General features: G+C 48.0%; 2 protein-coding genes across 3 annotated transcripts in view; one reads left to right on the top strand and one right to left on the bottom strand.

Annotated features, from left to right (window-relative positions):
• Window positions 1-4106: 4106 nt before the first annotated feature.
• The window catches only part of LOC310680718 (uncharacterized protein), a 31776-nt gene continuing 16894 nt past the window's right edge, over window positions 4107-18988 (bottom strand). Inside the window, exons 1-3 of one of the 2 annotated variants that reach the window (XM_083447736.1) lie at window positions 10563-11233; window positions 9756-9864; window positions 4107-4641 (exon numbers count right to left, since the gene is read on the bottom strand). In XM_083447736.1, the coding sequence (XP_083303862.1) occupies window positions 4482-4641; window positions 9756-9864; window positions 10563-10689 (396 nt within the window). In that variant the 5' untranslated portion in view covers window positions 10690-11233 and the 3' untranslated portion in view covers window positions 4107-4481. Of the gene's footprint in view, window positions 4642-9755; window positions 9865-10562; window positions 11234-18988 lie in introns of those variants that run through there. The other variant, XM_083447737.1, reaches the window with a different exon arrangement.
• LOC310680732 (uncharacterized protein) overlaps window positions 8346-18988 on the top strand; it is a 100263-nt gene continuing 89620 nt past the window's right edge. The window contains exon 1 of the mRNA XM_083447753.1: window positions 8346-8685. Within this exon, the coding sequence (XP_083303879.1) occupies window positions 8601-8685 (85 nt within the window). The 5' untranslated portion in view covers window positions 8346-8600. The remainder of the gene's footprint in view (window positions 8686-18988) is intronic.

Here is an 18988-nt window from a genome sequence, read left to right on the forward strand (position 1 = left end):
GAGCAACTGCTTCAGAAGTTCAGGATGAGTAATTGTGCAGGTGTCAGAACTCCTATGGAGACTGGCCACGTAAAGGACAGTCAGCAAGTAGAACACGCTGTGTTCGAAAATGCTGAAGTCTTTCAGTCAGCTCTAGGTAGTCTGCTGTATCTGTCCCAGTGGAGCAGAGCAGACATAGCGTTTGCTATAAATCTGCTCAGCAGAGAGGCTTCAAGTCCTAGTGTGCAGGCCTGGAATGGCATCAAGAGAGTTCTGCGGTATCTACAGGATACGAAGGATCTCTGCCTAAAGTTGTCAGCTCAGGGTGTGGTCAAGCTGACTGCGTGGGTGGATTCGGTTTTCGAGGACAACCAACCGTGCCTGAAATTGGCCGAATTGGGGCAATTCATATTTTTTTTTAAAGTTATATTTATTAAAGGTTTTATAGTTACAGAAGAAAAAAAAGGAAAAAGACAATAAAAAGAAAATTAAAAAACAATACATCAAAAAAGAAAAAAGACAATACATCAACACAATAATAAAAAGCAAAAACATTTAAAAACACACCCATTTTCCATATCTTTATCTTTCAATGACTTATTTCCTCGACCTCCTCCCACCTCCCATTTTTGTATTCCAGTTAATAATTAAATCAGCAAATCCTTTCCATCTTCCACTACTTTCTATCATTTAGTTGTCTTAATTTATTTTAACCTTATTTTACCATCAAAAATCTTAAAATTTATCTATACTTAATTCCTTATCACATTTCTACTAAATGAATCGGGGCAATTCAAGGCCCGGACCAAACACCTAGATATTCGCTTTCAGAATGTGTGTCAGAGTGTTCATGAGGGATTGGTTGCGCTGAAGTACTGTCCCTCAGCCAAAAACCTCGCTGACGGTTTCACAAAACCACTAACCTTCCAGAGCCATGGAGAGTTCAGCGAAGGTCTGGGTTTGGGATAAGAGTGGGTATGTGTTTCCCCTCAGACGTGAAGCAAGAGGGGGTGTAGAATTCCGTGGTTAAAGAGTTAACCTTCCGGTGCTTCGTGTCTGAGGGAGGGGCTGTTACGATATGGATGCAACGCAGCTGCAGACTGGCAGCTTGGTGAAAACATCATGTGATGTGACTAGCTGTGGGAAAGAATGTTCCTGGAAGTTCACAGGCTACTCAAAGCTGTGTTCTTTGTGTGATATGAGACCTTCCTGTTGCGTTTGTAAAGGAAGTCTTTGCCACTTACTAGGAGGAGATTGAAGGTATCGGATGTGTTTCTTGTAGAGCTGCAATGTCAGAAATAAACAGAATGTAGAAGGACTTTCTGACTATTCTTCTTTCCCCTGCGAAGGGGGAGAAGGGGGTGTGCTTTTTCCACGCTGGGAAATGTCGCCTATCAAGGTCTGCCTGGACTGCCGGGACGTGGACAGCCAGAGTAGATCAACTGGTAAACAGCCCGGGAGTCTGGGAAAGTTGCCAGGCTCTCCCGAGGGGGCTAGTTTTCCAACAGGGACTTCTACGGGAAGTCAGGACGTCACGTCACAGTTCCTTTGTTCTGTGAGTCTGCTTTCGTTTTCAGACGGAGCCTGTTTGAGCAAGGAGTCGGAGTGTGTTTGAGCTGGGAGAAATATGTCTGAAAGTTCGGACGGTGTAATTTTGTGCTTGTAAATAAAGCTCCTAGAATAGAAGACTCTGTCTCTGGACTATTTCATTCCCTTTCCTCCCACACGACAGCAAGGCCGCTGCATCTCTGCTATTTCTGCCTCAGGTGAAGCTTTCCCCCAGAAGATTGCACTGAGAGAAAGCAGTGTTTTTTTGGCACAGGGAAGCGCACTGGACAGGCAGAAGTCCAAAATGCCTCTTCATAAAAGAACAAGTGTTCTGGGCTTCCTATATCTCCCATTGGACAGGTGCAAAGTCTCTGAGCATAGGGGACTTTTCTAAAGGCTCCATCCAGGGCCGGCGAGGGAAGAGCCGAGCTTCTGGAGAGTATAAAGGCCCTTCTTGCATTTCCAGATGTGAGAAAGAAGAGATATGCTGCCGGTGCGGCTATATCTCTCTCAATTTCTCCAATTTTATAGTCGGGGCACCTTGCACAGTCCTGTTGTCTCTCAGTGTTTAATATTCTTTGCCTGACCATAGCTTTTTCCTTGCCCAAGACCAGACTGGCTCAGGAAGTAAGTATTTGTCATTACAAAAGACTGGCCAGGCTCCCCAGGGTATCCAATCAAGTGACCATTAACAGGTAACCTGCCAGACAGGAGGTAAACAACGCACTCACATTTCTGTTGTAGACCACCCTTTCTGTGATGTAGGTATGATGTATCTGGGGGGTGGTCTTGAGCTACACCCCTTCTGTGATGTATGTATGATGTTTCTGGTGGGTGGTATTTTACTCTAAGGTGGGCAATTTAAAATGTCTATATAAGGGTGGGCACACCTTTCTTCTGGGTCCTCCTCCTTTCCTGCGTGTGAGGAGAGCACCCTGTTGCAACAGTTCAGTAAAGATCAGGCTTACGAGCTGCTTTGCTTCTCAATATTCTCTGCTTGGCCTCTGTTTTTCCTCTGACCGATGGAGAACCTACAAAGGACTCTGTAAGGGCTCTTGTGTCCCCCCAAAAAGGAATAAGGGCAGATTTTTTGTTTATTACAGCTATGTGGCTTTCCCCGAGCTGAGCGTTGGAGATGTGGCAAGGACAATGCCTCTCTTAAGCATATGTTTGTACGGCGCCCCATGCCTTGACCCCCAACCTTGCCCCCCCTCTGAAGACCAGAAGTGGGCTTATGTGGGAGAGAAGCTGCAAGGGGGAGGTGTTTCAAAGGCCCCTCTAGATTCCTCCATTGCTCCTCCATCCCTTGTGGGACACGAGCCCTACAACCTCCGCCCGTTGAAGGAGGACGCAGCCACCGTGGCCTGGCCTGGGCAAAGTCCCAGGGTCCAGCGACAGAGGCCTGTGGGGGCTGCCTTCCCTGCTGCCTTCTTTCCTCACGGCCCAGAGCTCCTGCCTAGCGGCATAACGGAGGTGAAAGAGGGTCATAGAATAACAGAAGTGTAGAGTGGAAGAGACCCTGGGGGTCATCAAGTCCAACCCCCCTTGCAATGCAGGAATATGCAACTGGGGACCCCCCCCCTTGAGCTCAGGACCAACAGCATCTTAATCCCTCCGCTGTTGACTTGGGGAAGAAGCCTCCGCCTGCTTGCTCTGAGGTGGCTCTGGGGAAATCCCCTTTCCAGCTCCTCCCTTTCCTCCTAAGGAGCACCTTTGGGGCCAAGATGGACTAGTGAGGTGTCTGTGGCTTCTGTGTCATCACCACTCTTGACAAAGGCCCTGATTCACTGAGGAAAGCCCAGCAGAGCGGAGCCCTTGGCCCCTCGGGGCTCTGGAGGAGTGAGTTTCCCTTCTGCCCGCTTTGCAGTGATCTGGGCTGTGGGCAAGAGGAGGCACCTTGAACCCTGCAGGGCCCACTTTTCCAGAACTGGGTTTGGCAGCGCAAGGTCTCTCCGCTCTCTAGGAGAGCTATCATTTCTCAACTCATTTCTATGCTGTTTGGAGAGATTTCCTTTCTCACGTACCAAATTCAGATACGCAAAACTCCCAGCAAATCACGAAACTGGGCTTCCATTATGCGTTTTGCTGCTTTTATTTTTCTGCAATTTGTGCCTTCTATTTACTTTTAAAAGAAAATAAAGCTTCACAGATTTGGGGTCGATGATTATCCACAAAACTCAAGGCGAGGCGAGGCGAGGCAAGGCTTGGCAGCTGGAGCAGAGGCAGGAGAGGGCCAGTTTGATTGCTGGCAGTGGCCCCCAGCTTAGCAGGAATTTCTTGGGTCCCTCTACAACTAACTGTCAATTAACACCTTGAACTCTGTAGGGGAAGATGGAAGAAGGATCAGTCTGTAAGCAGGATTGGGCCAGGGAGCCCTGACACCCCACGGTTCCCCTTTTCTTCTTGCCCCCTGTTTTCATTTAAAGTAATCAACTCCTTTTCCCATGGAGGAAATTTCAGTTTGAAATGTTAGTTTTGCTTTCTAGAGAGCACTTTCGTCAAAAAGAGATGAAAATTAACCCACTAATTCCTAACACAGGGAACTCCCTTGTCCGTTTAAATCTTTCTTATCACAAACCATAAATCAAGCTTTTTGTTACGAATCCAGCCCTTTAAACATCAACTTTCCTTCTTTTCTCCTTAAAACCAGAAAGCAGCTGACTATCCAAATGTGGATTTTTGCTGACAGGCGCAGAAACCCTTTTGGATTGTAAACTATTCTTCCCACAGACTAGAGTCTAGTTGTCATCAAATGCCACTTGCTATTTCATTTGGCAGACAGCCAACGAAAGAGGACCAGCCTGCCATCTTCCCTTCCCCGGAAGTCAGGAGGCTGCAAGTCTCATGGTCCCTGCTGAGTGGGACAGGGAGCCTGTGGGGCTAGAGGGGCTTGAGGGGCTGGCAGAAGGGGCACAGAGCTGTCCTGACATCCCCCCCTCCAGCTCCCAAGAAGGTCAGGCAGGGCTGAGCCGCTCACCATCAAAGTCAATCAAACCATCAAGGTCTAGGTCACCATCCGCCTGGAGCTCTGCAATCTCTCCTTCAGTGATAGCCCCAGAGAATGCTTGGATGAATGTGACCTGCTCCTCAGCATCCAGGACACCATCAAGATTCCTGCCATTGTTTGGGGGGAGGAAAGTGATGAGCTGGGAACCCCTGAGATCTTCCAGACCTAAACCTTTCACTGCAGCCTGATCAGAGCTAGGTCACCCACTGGGAGCAGCTGTGCGGACGTGGCTTCCGTGACTAGGTGCTGGCTCCCCCTGCATGGGGAGCGACTGTGGCTTCCCTGATCTCCGAAGGCCCCCCCCCTTGCCTACACCTGCTCCTCCTAGGATTGCGCCTTCCCAGAATTGGGAATGGTTTTTAAAAAGGTCTATTTGGCTCCGTCTGAACAAGCAAGTGGTGGCTCCTCTGCATGGGGAACAAGGAGAAATGCTCTTGGGTTCTCTGAAGAGGAACTACTAGGGTCGCCATATTTGTTGATTTCTTTTCTCTCTCTTTTGCCCGAAGTTGCTGAGTTTTTTTTTTTGGACCAAATGGTGTTTTTTGGGAAGAGCTCCAAAAAAAGAAAAGAGTTCTAAAGCTTTATTGACATTTTTGGCACAACCCCCCCCCCCCCACCATTGCCATACATCCAGGTTTTCCCAGACATTTTGCCAATTGCTGAACGTGACCCCTGGATGCTATTTTCCAGGGCTGAATCCCAGATATGTCTCTGAGTGGGACATGGGCTCTGAGTGGGAGTGCTGGCACTGAGAAAAGATGAAGGTCAAATGGGCGGGAGGGGGGGGGTCTTTGCTTTAGGGTGCCTATGAAGGCTTTTGGCGGAGAATGTGTGTGTGTGTGTGTGTGAGAGAGAGAGAGAGATTTAAACATTGTTTCAGCTGTTCAGATGGCTAATAATAATAATAATACCTTTATTGTCAATGTACAACCTGTGTACAATGAAATTAACCGAGCCTTCCCCCCAACACTCAATCTCGTTGCACTGTGTGTGCTTGTCGCACAACACACCAATCCCAAAAGTCAGTTGCACGATATTATTTTCCATTCAGCAGCCTAACAGCCCACGGATAGAAACTGTTTTTTAGCCTGTTGGTACGACTGATTATGGGACGCGAGTGGTGCTGTGGGTTAAACCACAGAGCCTAGGGCTTGCCGATCAGAAGGTCAGCAGTTCGAATCCCCGCAACAGCGTGAGCTCCCGTTGCTCGCTCCCTGCTCCTGCCAACCTAGCAGTTCGAAAGCACGTCAAAGTGCAAGTAGATAAATAGGTACCGCTCCGGTGGGAAGGTAAACGGCGTTTCCGTGCGCTGCTCTGGTTCGCCAGAAGCGGCTTAGTCCTGCTGGCCACATGACCCGGAAGCTGTACGCCGGCTCCCTCGTCCAGTAAAGCGAGATGAGTGCCGCAACCCCAGAGTCGGCCACGACTGGACCTAATGGTCAGGGGTCCCTCTACCTTTACCTATGACTGATTCTACTTCTGTATCTCCTGCCCAAGGGTAGAAGATTAAAGAGGTGATAGCCAAGGTGTGAGTTGTCCCTGAGAATACTCCTTGCTCTCCTAAGGCCACGATCCCTTGCGATGTCATCTGTCGGGCTCAGGGGACAGCCCATGATATCATGTGCTGTGTTCACCACTCTCTGTAGAGACCTTTTGTCCGTGGCTGTCAAGCCAACGTACCACACTGCGATACAATATGAAAGGACTGGTAAAATGAGTTCATCAACTGTTGTTTAACATTGTTCTTTTGCAAGAACCTGAGGAAAAGGAGTCTCTACCACCTGAGTTATATTGTTTTTCCAAATGAGGTCTTCACTAAGGTAAACTCCCAGGAATTTAAAGGAAGAGACCCTCCCCACACAGCCCCCCCTTGATATATAACGGGACTAGTTCCCCTCTCTTCCTCTGAAAGTCCAACACCATCTCCAAATTAATTCCACTCCAGATGGGAAGGGGTGCTACCGCCTCCCCCCCCTTCTAGCTTCACCTGTCATATAGGCGAAATAATGTCTCCAAGTCCTCAGGTAGCTCCACTCCCAGACTGAAGGAGTCTTCCTCATCCTGAGGATTTTCCGGCTGCACGGGCTCTATAGGCAAGACATCAGACCAAGAGTTAGGGTTCCCCTCTCCAGCCTCATAACTAGTCTTGGCCTCCCGCTCCTTCTCCCCTGCAGAATTGTGGGAAATTGTTCCCTTTGGGGGTGCATTTTTGGATGTTTCATTGATTGTTTGTGGGTAATTTTGCTATGTTGCTGCCATGTTGTTTTTTCCATGTTGTAAGCTGCCTTGAGCATAGTTTGAACTGTGGAAAGGTGTCATACAAATAAAATTGTGCATGCATGCCTGTGAGAGGGAAGCTGGGATTCCCAGGATGTTGAACATAAGGAGAGCCTGCTGGATCAAGCTCATAGCTGTCAACGTTTCCCTTTTTTAAGGGAAATTCCCTTACTCCGAATAGGATTCCTCGCAAGAAAAGGGAAAAGTGGAGAGCTATGATCAAGCTATCAACCTCTCTGCTCCAACTTCTTGCTCCCAACCAGCTGCTCCAAAGGGAAACCTGCAAGGCCCTGATCTGAGCATGAAAACAACTCTCCCCACCTCCTTTGGTTCATAGCAAGTGGTATTGAGAAGCAGGGCTGCCTCCATTCGAACAGGCGGGGAACAGCCATTGCAGCTGCCTGCGGTTGAAAGCCTTCTTTTCCTCCCTGATTTTATCATGTTCAAGCTGTCTTGGTTGGTGGCCACCTCTGCCTCTTGCTGGAGTGAGTTCCATAGTTTAACAGGGTTCAAGTTGCCCGGGAGCAGGGCTGGGAGGCAAAACTGCGCTCAGGTGCCAACTGAGAGTGAGGAGGCGATAAGTCTCGGGCTCCCCGTTCAGTGCGCAGGGAGCCTGCTGGGTTTTGAGGGGCTGGTGATGGGAGGGACACAGAGCTGCCTTCACGCGCCCCCCCCCCAAGAAGGCGAGGCAGGGCTGAGCCACTCACCGTCAAAGTCCATATGGCAAAAGTCGTTTCTGTCAGTCATTGCATGAGTAAGTCTTCGTAAGATCTCTGAAATACGCTCAAGCCGATCCAGGTGGGCACCAAGAGCCCTGTTTTCGAGTGGGGGGAGGAAAGTGTTGAGGTGGGCAGCACTCAGCTCCTCCCAACTTAAACCCATCACTGTCGCCTGATCAAAGCCAGGTCACCCCACTGGGAGCAGCTGTGGTTTTTTCCAAGAAAAATTAGGTGCCCCTAGGCACCATGCCCACCCCAGCTGCTTGCCCGCCATCCCACCCTCTCCGTCCCTCCCACCCCTCCCACTTTGCCACTGCCCCCACCACTGCCGCTTCCCACGGCTGCAGGCACAGCCTCTTGAGAGTTGCATGGACTGCAAGAAGATCAAACCTCTTCATTCTGAAGAAAATCTGCCCTGAGTGCTCACTGGAAGGACAGATCCTGAAGCTGAGGCTCCAAGACTTCATGAGAAGAGAAGATTCCGTGGAAAAGACCCTGATGTTGGGAAAGATGGAGGGCGCAAGGAGAAGGGGACGACAGAGGACGAGATGGTGGGACAGTGTTCTCGAAGCTACTAGTTTGACCAAACTGCGGGAGGCAGTGGAAGACAGGAGGGCCTGGCGTGATCTGGTCCAGGGGGTCATGAAGAGCTGGACACAACTAAACAATAAACAACAGCAACAAAGTGCCTTTCTGGAAGTTGCCCGGTGACAGGCAGCCAAAGCGGTGCCTTCAGCGCAGCAGCGAAGGAAGAGGCAAAGGGGCGGGGATGCGGGGGGAGGGAGCGGGGGTCAGACAAGCGAGGTGGCGGTAAGGCGCACCGGCACGCACCGTCTCAGAGAAAGCTCTGGCTGTGGGGACGTGGTTTCTGTGACAAGGCGCTGGCTCCCCCAGCAAGGCGTGCTGTGCGTTTTCTGGTCTCCACATTCAAGCTTGGGGATTTTCAACCCTCCCCCTTGCACTGTTCCTCCTGGGGCAGTTCCCCCCCATGATTGCATGTTTGCTTATTGGAAGTGTTTCTGGTCTGCCCCTCAGACAACAGTCTGAAAGGTAAAGAATAAAGCGCAGACATGGAGACAAACGCAGCCCCAAAGGAAACCTCCAGCAGCAGCAACAACAGAAACCCAGGCGGAATAGGGGATGGAGCGGAACCAGGTAACTGCAGGAGAGGCGGCTTGCGGGGCAACAACAGACCATCCTCTGTTTGGGGCTCTGGGTAGGAGGGCCGCCTCGGAGATGGGCTGATGTGTGTGGGGAGCGGATGGGAGGGGGAATCTCGGCTCTAAGGAAGGGGTCAGCAACCTGTGGTCCACGGGGGTCGTTTGACCGGCCCCCGAGCCTCCCCCGAACTGAGCTGCTTGTTCGGCGAGTCCCCGTGCAGTGCAATAAACCTGCGCCGCACGGTGTGGGGACTCGTTGCTGCGGTGCCGAAAATCGCGCCTATGCATGCGCAGACACCGGAAATCATGCACACGTGCGCTCACACTCGCTGACAATCTGGCCCACAGAGAGATCTCCGCTGGAGTGAACCAGCCCAGGCGAGGCAAGCCTTGCTGACCCCTCCTCTAAGGTGCCCCAGCCTGGATGCTTGGGAAAGCCAAAGTTCTGCTTTGTATCATTGCAGGAAGGGACTGCAAAAGACGACCCCCGCTTTCTGGTTTGTGAACTCTCTAGGTCTAACACACGTTGCTCTAGAACCCCAGACAGAGCCCAGCTGTCCTAAGAAGCTTGCAAAGAGGGTCCTGTCAAGGCTATCGGCATAGAACGTGGGTCGGCAAGCTAAGGCCTGGGAAACGCTGTGGTGATCGGCGTGGGGATTCTGATCATTCGGGCTTCGTCATTCCCCCCCATCCACACTGCCACGGCGGTGGCTCCTCCCTCCCTCCTTCTGGCTTCTCCCTGCCCTGCCTAGAGGAGGAAGGGGGCTGGGCTTTGTTGAGCCGCGGATGGCTGAGTGTCATTTTACGGAGCCCTTCTCCGGAGCCAACCCCATTCCTCCACTCATCGTGCCTCCACCGCCACCGCCGCCCGCCCCTGCCGCTCGCAAGGCACAGGTAAGCAGCCACCAGGCTCGTCCGGTGATGTGGAGAAGGGAGGGGAGAGTCGGTGGGGTGGCAGTGCTTTTCTGCAAAAGATAGTCCAGCCCCACAAGATAAAAATTGCTGGAAGTGTAAGGAGAAGGAGGGGAATTTCCTCCATATGTGGTGGACGTGTCCTAGCCTCACCTGTCCTTTACACAGCCAGCTTCCTCCACCTTCGCCTCCTCATTGGCTTGTCGAATCTGCCGCCGTATCCCCTGCTGCAAGCGTCCTGCAAAGCCGTTGGCTCCATTGCCTGCAAAGAGGAATCCAGTCCAGGGTGAGGGTCGCGCTCTCCAGCGCCCTGCCCACGCCTCCCTTCCTCCTCCACAGGGGCGTAGCCACAAATCAAGTAAAAAAATAAAAATACTCAGCAAACTGACCAAACAAGTCGCAGGTATCTCGGTTCTGCCCCCCGAACAAAAGTCCTGCCCCCCCCGAAATCCTGGCCATGCCCATATGCTCCACACCTCTATGATGGCATCCAGCTCCTCTTTGATGGGCACCTAGCCCAGCACCCTGATGATGGTGCCCAACTGCTTGGTGCTGATGTCTTCACTACCATCAGCATCAAATCACAATCACAATCATAATCATTTATTACTTATACCCCGCCCATCTGGCTGGGTTTCCCCAGCCACTCTGGGTGGCTTCCAACAGGAGATTAAAAATACATTAAAACATCAGTCATTAAAAGCTTCCTTCAGAGGTCCTTCCACCACCAACTGCAGCACCCTCCACCTTCCTTTGCTCAGAGATTTGCAGGGGCTAGTTTGGTTTTTGCTAGAGCCCTGAGGTCCACCAGCTGGAGCCAGCTGCACAGCAGCAGCTCAGGGCAGGGGTGTCTACTCAGAATCCCGTCCATGAAGAAGGCAGGGCATAAATACCCTAAACTGACTCCCCGACTCCATGCCTTCCTGAGTCTTTGCCCCTCCAAGCAATCCCCAAACTTACACAGTATGGATGGCAGCAGAGCCCAGAGGATGAGCGAGGGACCCATTGCGAAGAAGAAGGAGAACCTGGTGGACCTCACGCTGGAAGGCAGCTCTGAATGGTGCTCAAGGCTCAGATCGGCAGCCATATATCCTCCCCCCTCCCCCCTCTCCCCTCCTCTCCTGGGTTGGGCTGGGACAGAAGCCAAGCGGATTTGAGTGTGTGGGTGCAGCTGGCTCCTGCTCCAGATAATTTCCCCGTGATAATCAATCAAAAATAACACAAGAGGCACCTGCTGGATCTAGCCAATGGTCCAGCATCCTCTTCTCAAAGTGGCCAACCAGGATCTGGGCAGAAGTGCAATACTCTCCCCTGCTGTGTTTTCCAGCCCCTGGTTTCTGAAACATTGCTGCCTCTAACTGTGGAGACAAAGCATAAATGTTGTGCCTGGTAGCCATTGGTCCAGCAACAGGAACCAGTAAGCAGCCCTTATAGAATGACAGAACCATGGAATGGTAGAGTTGGACGTGGTCCAAGGGTCATCTATGCAAGGGTCATCCATGCAAGAACCTCAGTTTAGGCATCCATGACAGATGACCATTTGGCCTCCACTTAAAAATTGCCAACAGAGGAGAGTCCACCACAGAGGGAGTCTGTTCCACTGTCAAACAGCTCTTACTGTCAGAAAGTTCTTCTGGAGAAAGTTTTAACCTGGAGCATGAGAAAACAAGCTTCCTCCATCTTCCATGTGAACAGCCTTTAAGATATTTGAAGATGGCCATCATATTTCGTCTCCGTCTCCTCTTTTTCAAACGAAACATACCCAGCTCCTTCAACCGTTCCTCATCAGGCTTGGTTTCCAGACCAGTGATTGTCTTGGTTGGCCTCCTCTGTACCCATTCCAGCTTGTCAACATTCTTCTTAAATTGTGGTGCCCAGAATTAGGCACAGTATTTCAGGTGTGGTCTGACCAAGGCAGAACAGAGCGGAACTATGACTTCTTCCCATGATCTGGACTCTAGACTTCTGTTGGTGCAGCCTAGAATAGCATTAGCTTTTTCTCCTGCTGCATCACACTGTTGACTCATGTTCAGCTTGTGGCCCACCAAGATGTTTTTGCCAAAAATCTCAGAAACCTCATCAGGAGGGCTTTAAACTGACATGTGGGGGAGGGAGACAGTGCTCCTGAAGGTAGGAGTCTATCAATTGATGAAGATGATCATCCAAATGTCATAGACCAAATGGAGGAAACAGCACGCAGACCTAGTGGTGGGAGGAAAAAATCCTTAAATAAGAGACACGGGGGAATGATTAATGGACTTCACTGTCTGTACACTAATGCGCAAAGCATGGGAAATAAACAAGATGAGCTTGAGCCCTTGGTACAGCAAACTAAATATGACATAATAGGCATCACTGAAACCTGGTGGGATAAGTCCCACGATTGGAATGTAATAATGGAGGGATATAATCTATATCAGAGAAACACACCAGACAAGAAAGGAGGAGGAGTAGCGTTATATGTCAGGGATGTGTATACCTGTGAAGAGATTCAAGATTTAGAACCTCAAAGCCAAAGTGAGAGCATTTGGGTCAAAATTAAGGGAGAGGAGAATAACAGAGACCTCATTGTGGGAGTTTACTATAGATCCCCAAGCCAAACGGAGGACATAGATGATGCCTTCCTGGAACAGATGGCCAAGCATGCAAAAGGAAGGGAGATAGTAGTAATGGGGGACTTCAATTACCCAGATATTTGTTGGATGTCAAACTCAGCCAAGAGCATAAGGTCAAACAGATTCCTCACTGGCCTTGCAGACAACTTCATTGTCCAGAAAGTGGAAGAAGCAACAAGAGGAACAGCCATTTTAGATCTGGTCCTAACCAATGTTGATGACCTGGTTAGTGGGGTAGAAGTGGAAGGATCATTAGGCACGAGTGATCATGCTCTTCTGAAGTTTACTATACAGCGGAAAGGAGCAGCCAAGCATACTAGGACTCAATTTCTTGACTTTAAGAAAGCTGACTTCATAAAACTTAGGGAAGTGCTGGGTGAGATCCCATGGGCAGTAATACTAAAGGGAAAGGGAGTTCATGATGGCTGGGAGTTTGTTAAGAGGGAGATAGTAAAAGCACAACTTCAGGCAATACCAATGAGACGGAAACATGGAAGGTGCCTAAAGAAGCCAGGGTGGCTATCTAAAGAACTTTTAACTGAGCTAAGATTAAAAAGGATGTGTACAAAAAAATGGAAAAGGGGGGAAACCACCAAAGAGGAATTCAAACAAATAGCCAGCACGTGTAGAGACAAAGTCAGAAAAGCTAAAGCACAGAATGAACTCAGGCTTGCTAGAGAGGTTAAAAGCAACAAAAAAGGCTTTTATGGGTATGTTCGTAGCAAAAGGAAGAACAAAGAAACAGTGGGGTCACTCAGAGGAGAAGATGGTGAAATGCAAACAGGGGACACAAAAAGGGCTGAACTCCTCAATGCCTTCTTTGCCTCAGTCTTCTCTGATAAGAAAACAATGCCCGACCTGAAGAATTTGGAGCAAATGATTCAGCAGAGGAAACACAGCCCAGAATAACTAAGGAGATAGTACAAGAATACTTGGCTAGTTTAGATGTATTCAAGTCTCCAGGGCCAGATGAACTGCATCCAAGAGTATTAAAAGAACTGGCAGATGTGATCTCAGAACCACTGGCAGTCATCTTTGAGAATTCCTGGAGAACAGGCGAAGTCCCGGCAGACTGGAGGAGGGCAAATGTTGTCCCTATTTTCAAAAAGGGGAAAAGAGAGGACCCAAATAATTACCGCCCAGTCAGTCTGACATCAATACCAGGGAAGATTCTGGAGCAGATCATTAAGCAAACAATCTGTGAGCACCTAGAAAGGAATGCTGTGATCACCAATAGTCAGCATGGATTTCTGAAAAATAAGTCATGTCAGACTAACCTGATCTCGTTTTTTGACAGAATTACAAGCCTGGTAGATGAAGGGAACGTGGTGGATGTAGCCTACCTTGATTTCAGCAAGGCATTTGACAAGGTGCCCCATGATATTCTTGTAAAGAAGCTGGTCTTGACTATGCTACCACTCAATGGATTTGTAACTGGCTGACTGACCGAACCCAAAGGGTTCCTCTTCATCCTGGAGAAGAGTGACTAGTGGGGTGCCACAGGGTTCTGTCTTGGGTCCGGTCTTATTCAACAGCTTTATCAACGACTTGGATGATGGACTCAAGGGCATCCTGATGAAATTTGCAGATGACACCAAACTGGGAGGGGTGGCTAACACCCCAGAGGACAGGATCACACTTCAAAACGACCTTGACAGATTAGAGAACTGGGCCAAAACAAACAAGATGAACTTTAACAGGGAGAAATGTAAAGTATTGCACTTGGGCACAAATACAAGATGGGTGACACCTGGCTTGAGAGCAGTACATGTGAAAAGGATCTAGGAGTCTTGGTTGACCACAAACTTGACATGAGCCAACAGTGTGACGCGGCAGCTAAAAAGCCAATGCAATTCTGGGCTGCATCAATAGGAGTATAGCATCTAGATCAAGGGAAGTAATAGTGCCACTGTATTCTGCTCTGGTCAGACCTCACCTGGAGTACTGTGTCCAATTCTGGGCACCACAGTTCAAGAAGGACACTGACAAACTGGAACGTGTCCAGAGGAGGGCAACCAAAATGGTCAAAGGCCTGGAAACGATGCCTTATGAGGAAAGGCTAAGGGAGCTGGGCATGTTCAGCCTGGAGAAGAGGAGGTTAAGGGGTGATATGATAGCCATGTTCAAATATATAAAAGGATGTCACATAGAGGAGGGAGAAAGGTTGTTTTCTGCTGCTCCAGAGAAGTGGACACGGAGCAATGGATCCAAACTACAAGAAAGAACATTCCACCTAAACATTAGGAAGAGCTTCCTGACAGTAAGAGCTGTTCGACAGTGGAATTTGCTGCCAAGGAGTGTGGTGGAGTCTCCTTCTTTGGAGGTCTTTAAGCAGAGGCTTGACAACCATATGTCAGGAGTGCTCTGATGGTGTTTCCTGCTTGGCAGGGGGTTGGACTCGATGACCCTTGTGGTCTCTTCCAACTCTATGATTCTATTCTATGATTCTAAGACCCCTAGATCCTTTTCACGTGTACTGCTAGTAAGTCAGGGGTCCCCCATCCTATCTTTGTGCATCTGGTTCTTCCTGCCTAAGTTCAGAACCTGACATTTCTGCCTGTTGAAATGCATTGTGTTAGCTTGCACCCAGTTCTCCAATCGATTAAGGCAATATTGAATTCTGTCTTCTGCAGCATTAGCTACCCCTCTCAGTTTGGTGTCATCTGCAAATTGGATGAGCATCTCCTCAATTCCTTCATCCAAGTCATTTATAAAGACGTTTAAACAACAACGGGCCCAGGACAGAACCTTGCAGCTTGTCACTTTTCCCAGGATGACGAGAAACCATTAATGAGTACTCTTTGGGTTCGGACACTTAAAAAATAAAATGTATGATGTACCTTGATGGGCCACCCTGGACTGGATGGATAGATTTAAGACTTCAGGACTTTACAAAGAAGCCCAATCCATGTTTCAGTTCTTGAATGGCCTTTCTGAGCAAACTTCACTGTACTCAGGGAAAAGCTTTCTCCAGTTTCAAAGCAAGACAAATGGCTGGCTTGCTGAATTGGTTTGTTTTTACTCATTTCTAGGCAATCTGCTGTTTTCGTTTTTATTTTAAAAAAGATCTGTTTGAAGTTGATGGGTTTTTATTTTTTGGTCTTGGTGTATGGATATTGGAATTTTTGTACCTTTTAGCAAGAATAGATGTAAAACTCTTCCGATTTAATTCTGAAATTCGTAAGAATGCATTATAGATGGGTTGTTATTTGGGTTTAGAATGACTGTTAGGTTGACGTCTGACCATTTAGCCAGAAGGCATTTCAGTTGCAGTGAGTGGTTTATCCCTGTGGCATAATTGTGGTGTTGTTGTTGCAAAGTTTGAAACATGGAGCCATAAATCCATCCTTTTTCAAAGGTTGGTGATGGTATCTTTTGCTTGCTCTTCTTATATAGGTACGTTAAGGAGTTGTAAATTCTCTTCGGTTACTTTTGGCGTGGATGTATTTGCAAATACTTGCTCTGTATTTGTGACGGTTGGATGTTATATTTAAAAAACAAACAAAAAACAAGATAAATAAAATAAAAAATAAAATAAAAAGTATAGAAATTAAAAAATAGATTTTTTAATAGGGAAAAAAGTAGTAATAATAATGATAAAAAAATTGTGGTGGTGATTCAAGTTATGAAAAGGTAAAGAGACCCCTGACCATTAGGTCCAGTCGTGGCCGACACTGGTTGTGGCGCTCATCTCACTTTATTGGCCGAGGGAGCTGGCGTACAGCTTCCGGGTCATGTGGCCAGCATGACTAAGCCGCTTCTGGCGAACCAGAGCAGCACATGGAAACGCCATTTAGCTTCCTGCCGGAGCGGTACCTATTTATCTACTTGCACTTTGACATGCTTTCGAACTGCTAGGTTGGCAGGAACAGGGACCGAGCAATGGAAGCTCACCCCGTCGTGGGGATTCGAACCGTCGACCATCTGATCGGCAAGCGCTAGGCTCTTTGGTTTACACCACAGAGCCACCCGCATCCCATGGGGATTCAAGTTATAGTGTGAGGTAAAAGACCACCAAAATGAAAGGAAAACAAAATAAAAGGGGGGATTCTCTATTGAAAGTGGATGAAGTGATATACGTATACAGGTATGTAATGTTTATTTCTTTGTTTTGTGGGGAGGAGAAAAAAGAAAAAGAGAAGAAGGAGGGGGATGGGGTGAAAAGAGTAGGGCCATTAAGAGTCTCTCTGTGTGTACTTTCCTTTAAAAACAAAAAAGAAACAAAAAAGGAAAAAAGAAAAGAAAAATAACACAAGAAATAGCAATAACAGTAAGGTGAGTAAGAAGTGAAAAATAGTGATGACAATGATGGGCGGGCAAGGGAAGGGAAACAATGATAGATTTTCCCCCATCATCATCATCATCATCATCATGAGGAAGTCAGGGCTGAAGTGGCGGTCCCAGGTAGTGGCCTGTGTTGGTTCAGGAATCCTTCATAATTCGTGAGAGTTTAAATACTAATAATAAAGTTAGGAAAAGAGAAGTTTTGGGAAGATCCACCCAGTGCCCGTCTTCTGCCGGGGTGACACCGTTGGCGTGGCTCCCAGCTGGGCCCCTGCCCGCCTCCCTTGTGCCCATCGCCAGATGCGAACGTTAGATGTTGTGATGGGCAGAGATCTCGATAGCCAAGGGGAATTTGCCTTGCAGTTTCAGATGCGGATGTTGCTGTTTTATCTGATGAATCTGATGAATACCTTTTAACTACGTTGGCAGCACTCTGGGTGCTTTGTTGCCAGAATCAGGCCATCATTGTCTAACTGAATTAGTGCATCGTTCCAGCTTTTCAAGCTGAAGGCCTTGGTGCGTGTGAGATGCAAGTCAAGGCCCGAATGCGGAGAGGGGGAAATGTCATGTGGGTGTCGTGTTCTGGCCAAGGGTGGGGTGTGACATGTCGGACTTTCTTTTTCTTCCTTTTTTTATTTATTTAAAGTTTTTTATTTATACGACAAGAAAAACAAACAAACAAAAAACACAAATACCAAATTATACACAAGTTACAAAAATAACCATAGACACATAATATTCTTAGCAAACAATAAAACATCTATTGGTCTTAACACTAAAGACCCAACCTCCCGTCTATTCCATACTTCAAATTCATATTACTTATTGCCAATACACATTTCTTTTATAATTAAACTTATTCTCATTAAATCTGATTTCTTATATCTACCTTACAACTATTACTGAAGTTCCTTGAATGCTGCAACAGAATTTAAACTACTATATTTATTTTTCAGATATTCTTTGAAAACCTCCCATTTAGAAACAAATTCCTGTTTTGATTTATTCTTTATTTTTTCTGATAAACCATCTAATTCAGCATATTCTGTTAGCTTTTGGATCCAATCTTGAATAGAGGGGATTCATTACTCTTCCATTTTGCTGCGATCAAAACTCTTGCTGCCGCCGTCGCATATAAAAAGATACCCTTCCTCTTTTGTGGAATATCCAAATCTGTTATTCCCAAGAGGTAGGCCTCTGGTTTTTTATTGAAAGAGATCTTTAGCATTTTTTGCAGTTCTGCATGTATACTCTCCCAGAATACCTGTATTTTCCTACATATCCACCACATATGGAAGAATGTTCCTGAGTCTCCGCATCTCCAACAATTACTTGATACATTTTTATACATTTTTGAAAGCTTCCATGGTGTTAGATACCATCGATGTTGCATTTTTGAAAGTTCTCTCTAATCGTGTAACAATTTGTGAATTTCCAATTGATCTTCCATAAATTTTCCCCATTGGGCCATGGTTATTGAGTGGCCAAAATCCTGGGACCATCTCACCATTGCCACTGTTACCTCCTCCCCTTGACTGTCCAGTCAAGGGAGGAGTCGGTAAGTTTTGGAAAGAGTTTTTCTTTTAGAATTTACAAGATCAGATTCGAATCAGGAAATTTCTGTTGAGAACCCCTTTTGTTTGTCAGATTTAAATTTTTCAAATAACTGATGGTACTGGAACCAGTCTGAAATGTGGTCTCTTATTTCCTCAAAGTTTTTAAATTTTATTTGGTTATCTTCATTTTTTAGAAGTATTTTATATGTTGGCCAGCTTTCCTGAGTGTTTTTCTGTTTTACTGCTATGGCTTCTACTGGAGAAGTCCACCACGGGACTTTAGCTCCATCGGGTCTTTATATTTTTCCCATACAGCAAAGAGTGACTTTCTTATTATATGGTTGGTAAAGTTTTTATGAATTTTCGCTTTTCCGTATATCAGGTAGGCGTGCCATCCCCAACCGTTGTCAAAACCTTCCAGGTCCAGGAGGTCCGAATCGTGCAACGTGCATGTCAGGGGTTCAGGAGCAGAGTCACAGGAGAGGGAGGAAATGGAGAGCGAGGGGGAGGAGTCCGAAGGAAATGTCAGCGATGACAGCAGTCCGAGGTCTCTGAGTCTCTCCAGTGACTCGGAGGATTCACAGAAAGGGGCCCCCATAGTCAGGGCAAGGGGAGTGCCCAGGGGGGCACCTCGGGAAGAAGGGGCCAGAGGGGACTCAGAGAGTAGCAGCTGGAAATCCGGACCAGCGTCCCCCCCAGAGGGCAGTAGGGGGGAGGAGTCCCAGGCATCGGGATCAGGTGGCGCGCGGGCAGCGGGAGAACGTGAGGCAGGAGTGACCACACCCTCGTCAGGGAGCGAGGAAACGGTCATCAGGAAAGTTAAACGCGCGCGCGCGCCAAGTTCAAATGTACAGGAGGGAGGCACGGTGGGCAGTCCGGGTAAGGAGCCAGGTCCTAAAGCCCGCCGAAGAGAGTGGGAGGAGTCAGAGGG

Source organism: Podarcis tiliguerta (genome assembly GCF_965153285.1).
Source record: "Podarcis tiliguerta genome assembly, chromosome: 6".
Classification (NCBI taxonomy): Eukaryota; Metazoa; Chordata; class Lepidosauria; order Squamata; family Lacertidae; genus Podarcis; species Podarcis tiliguerta.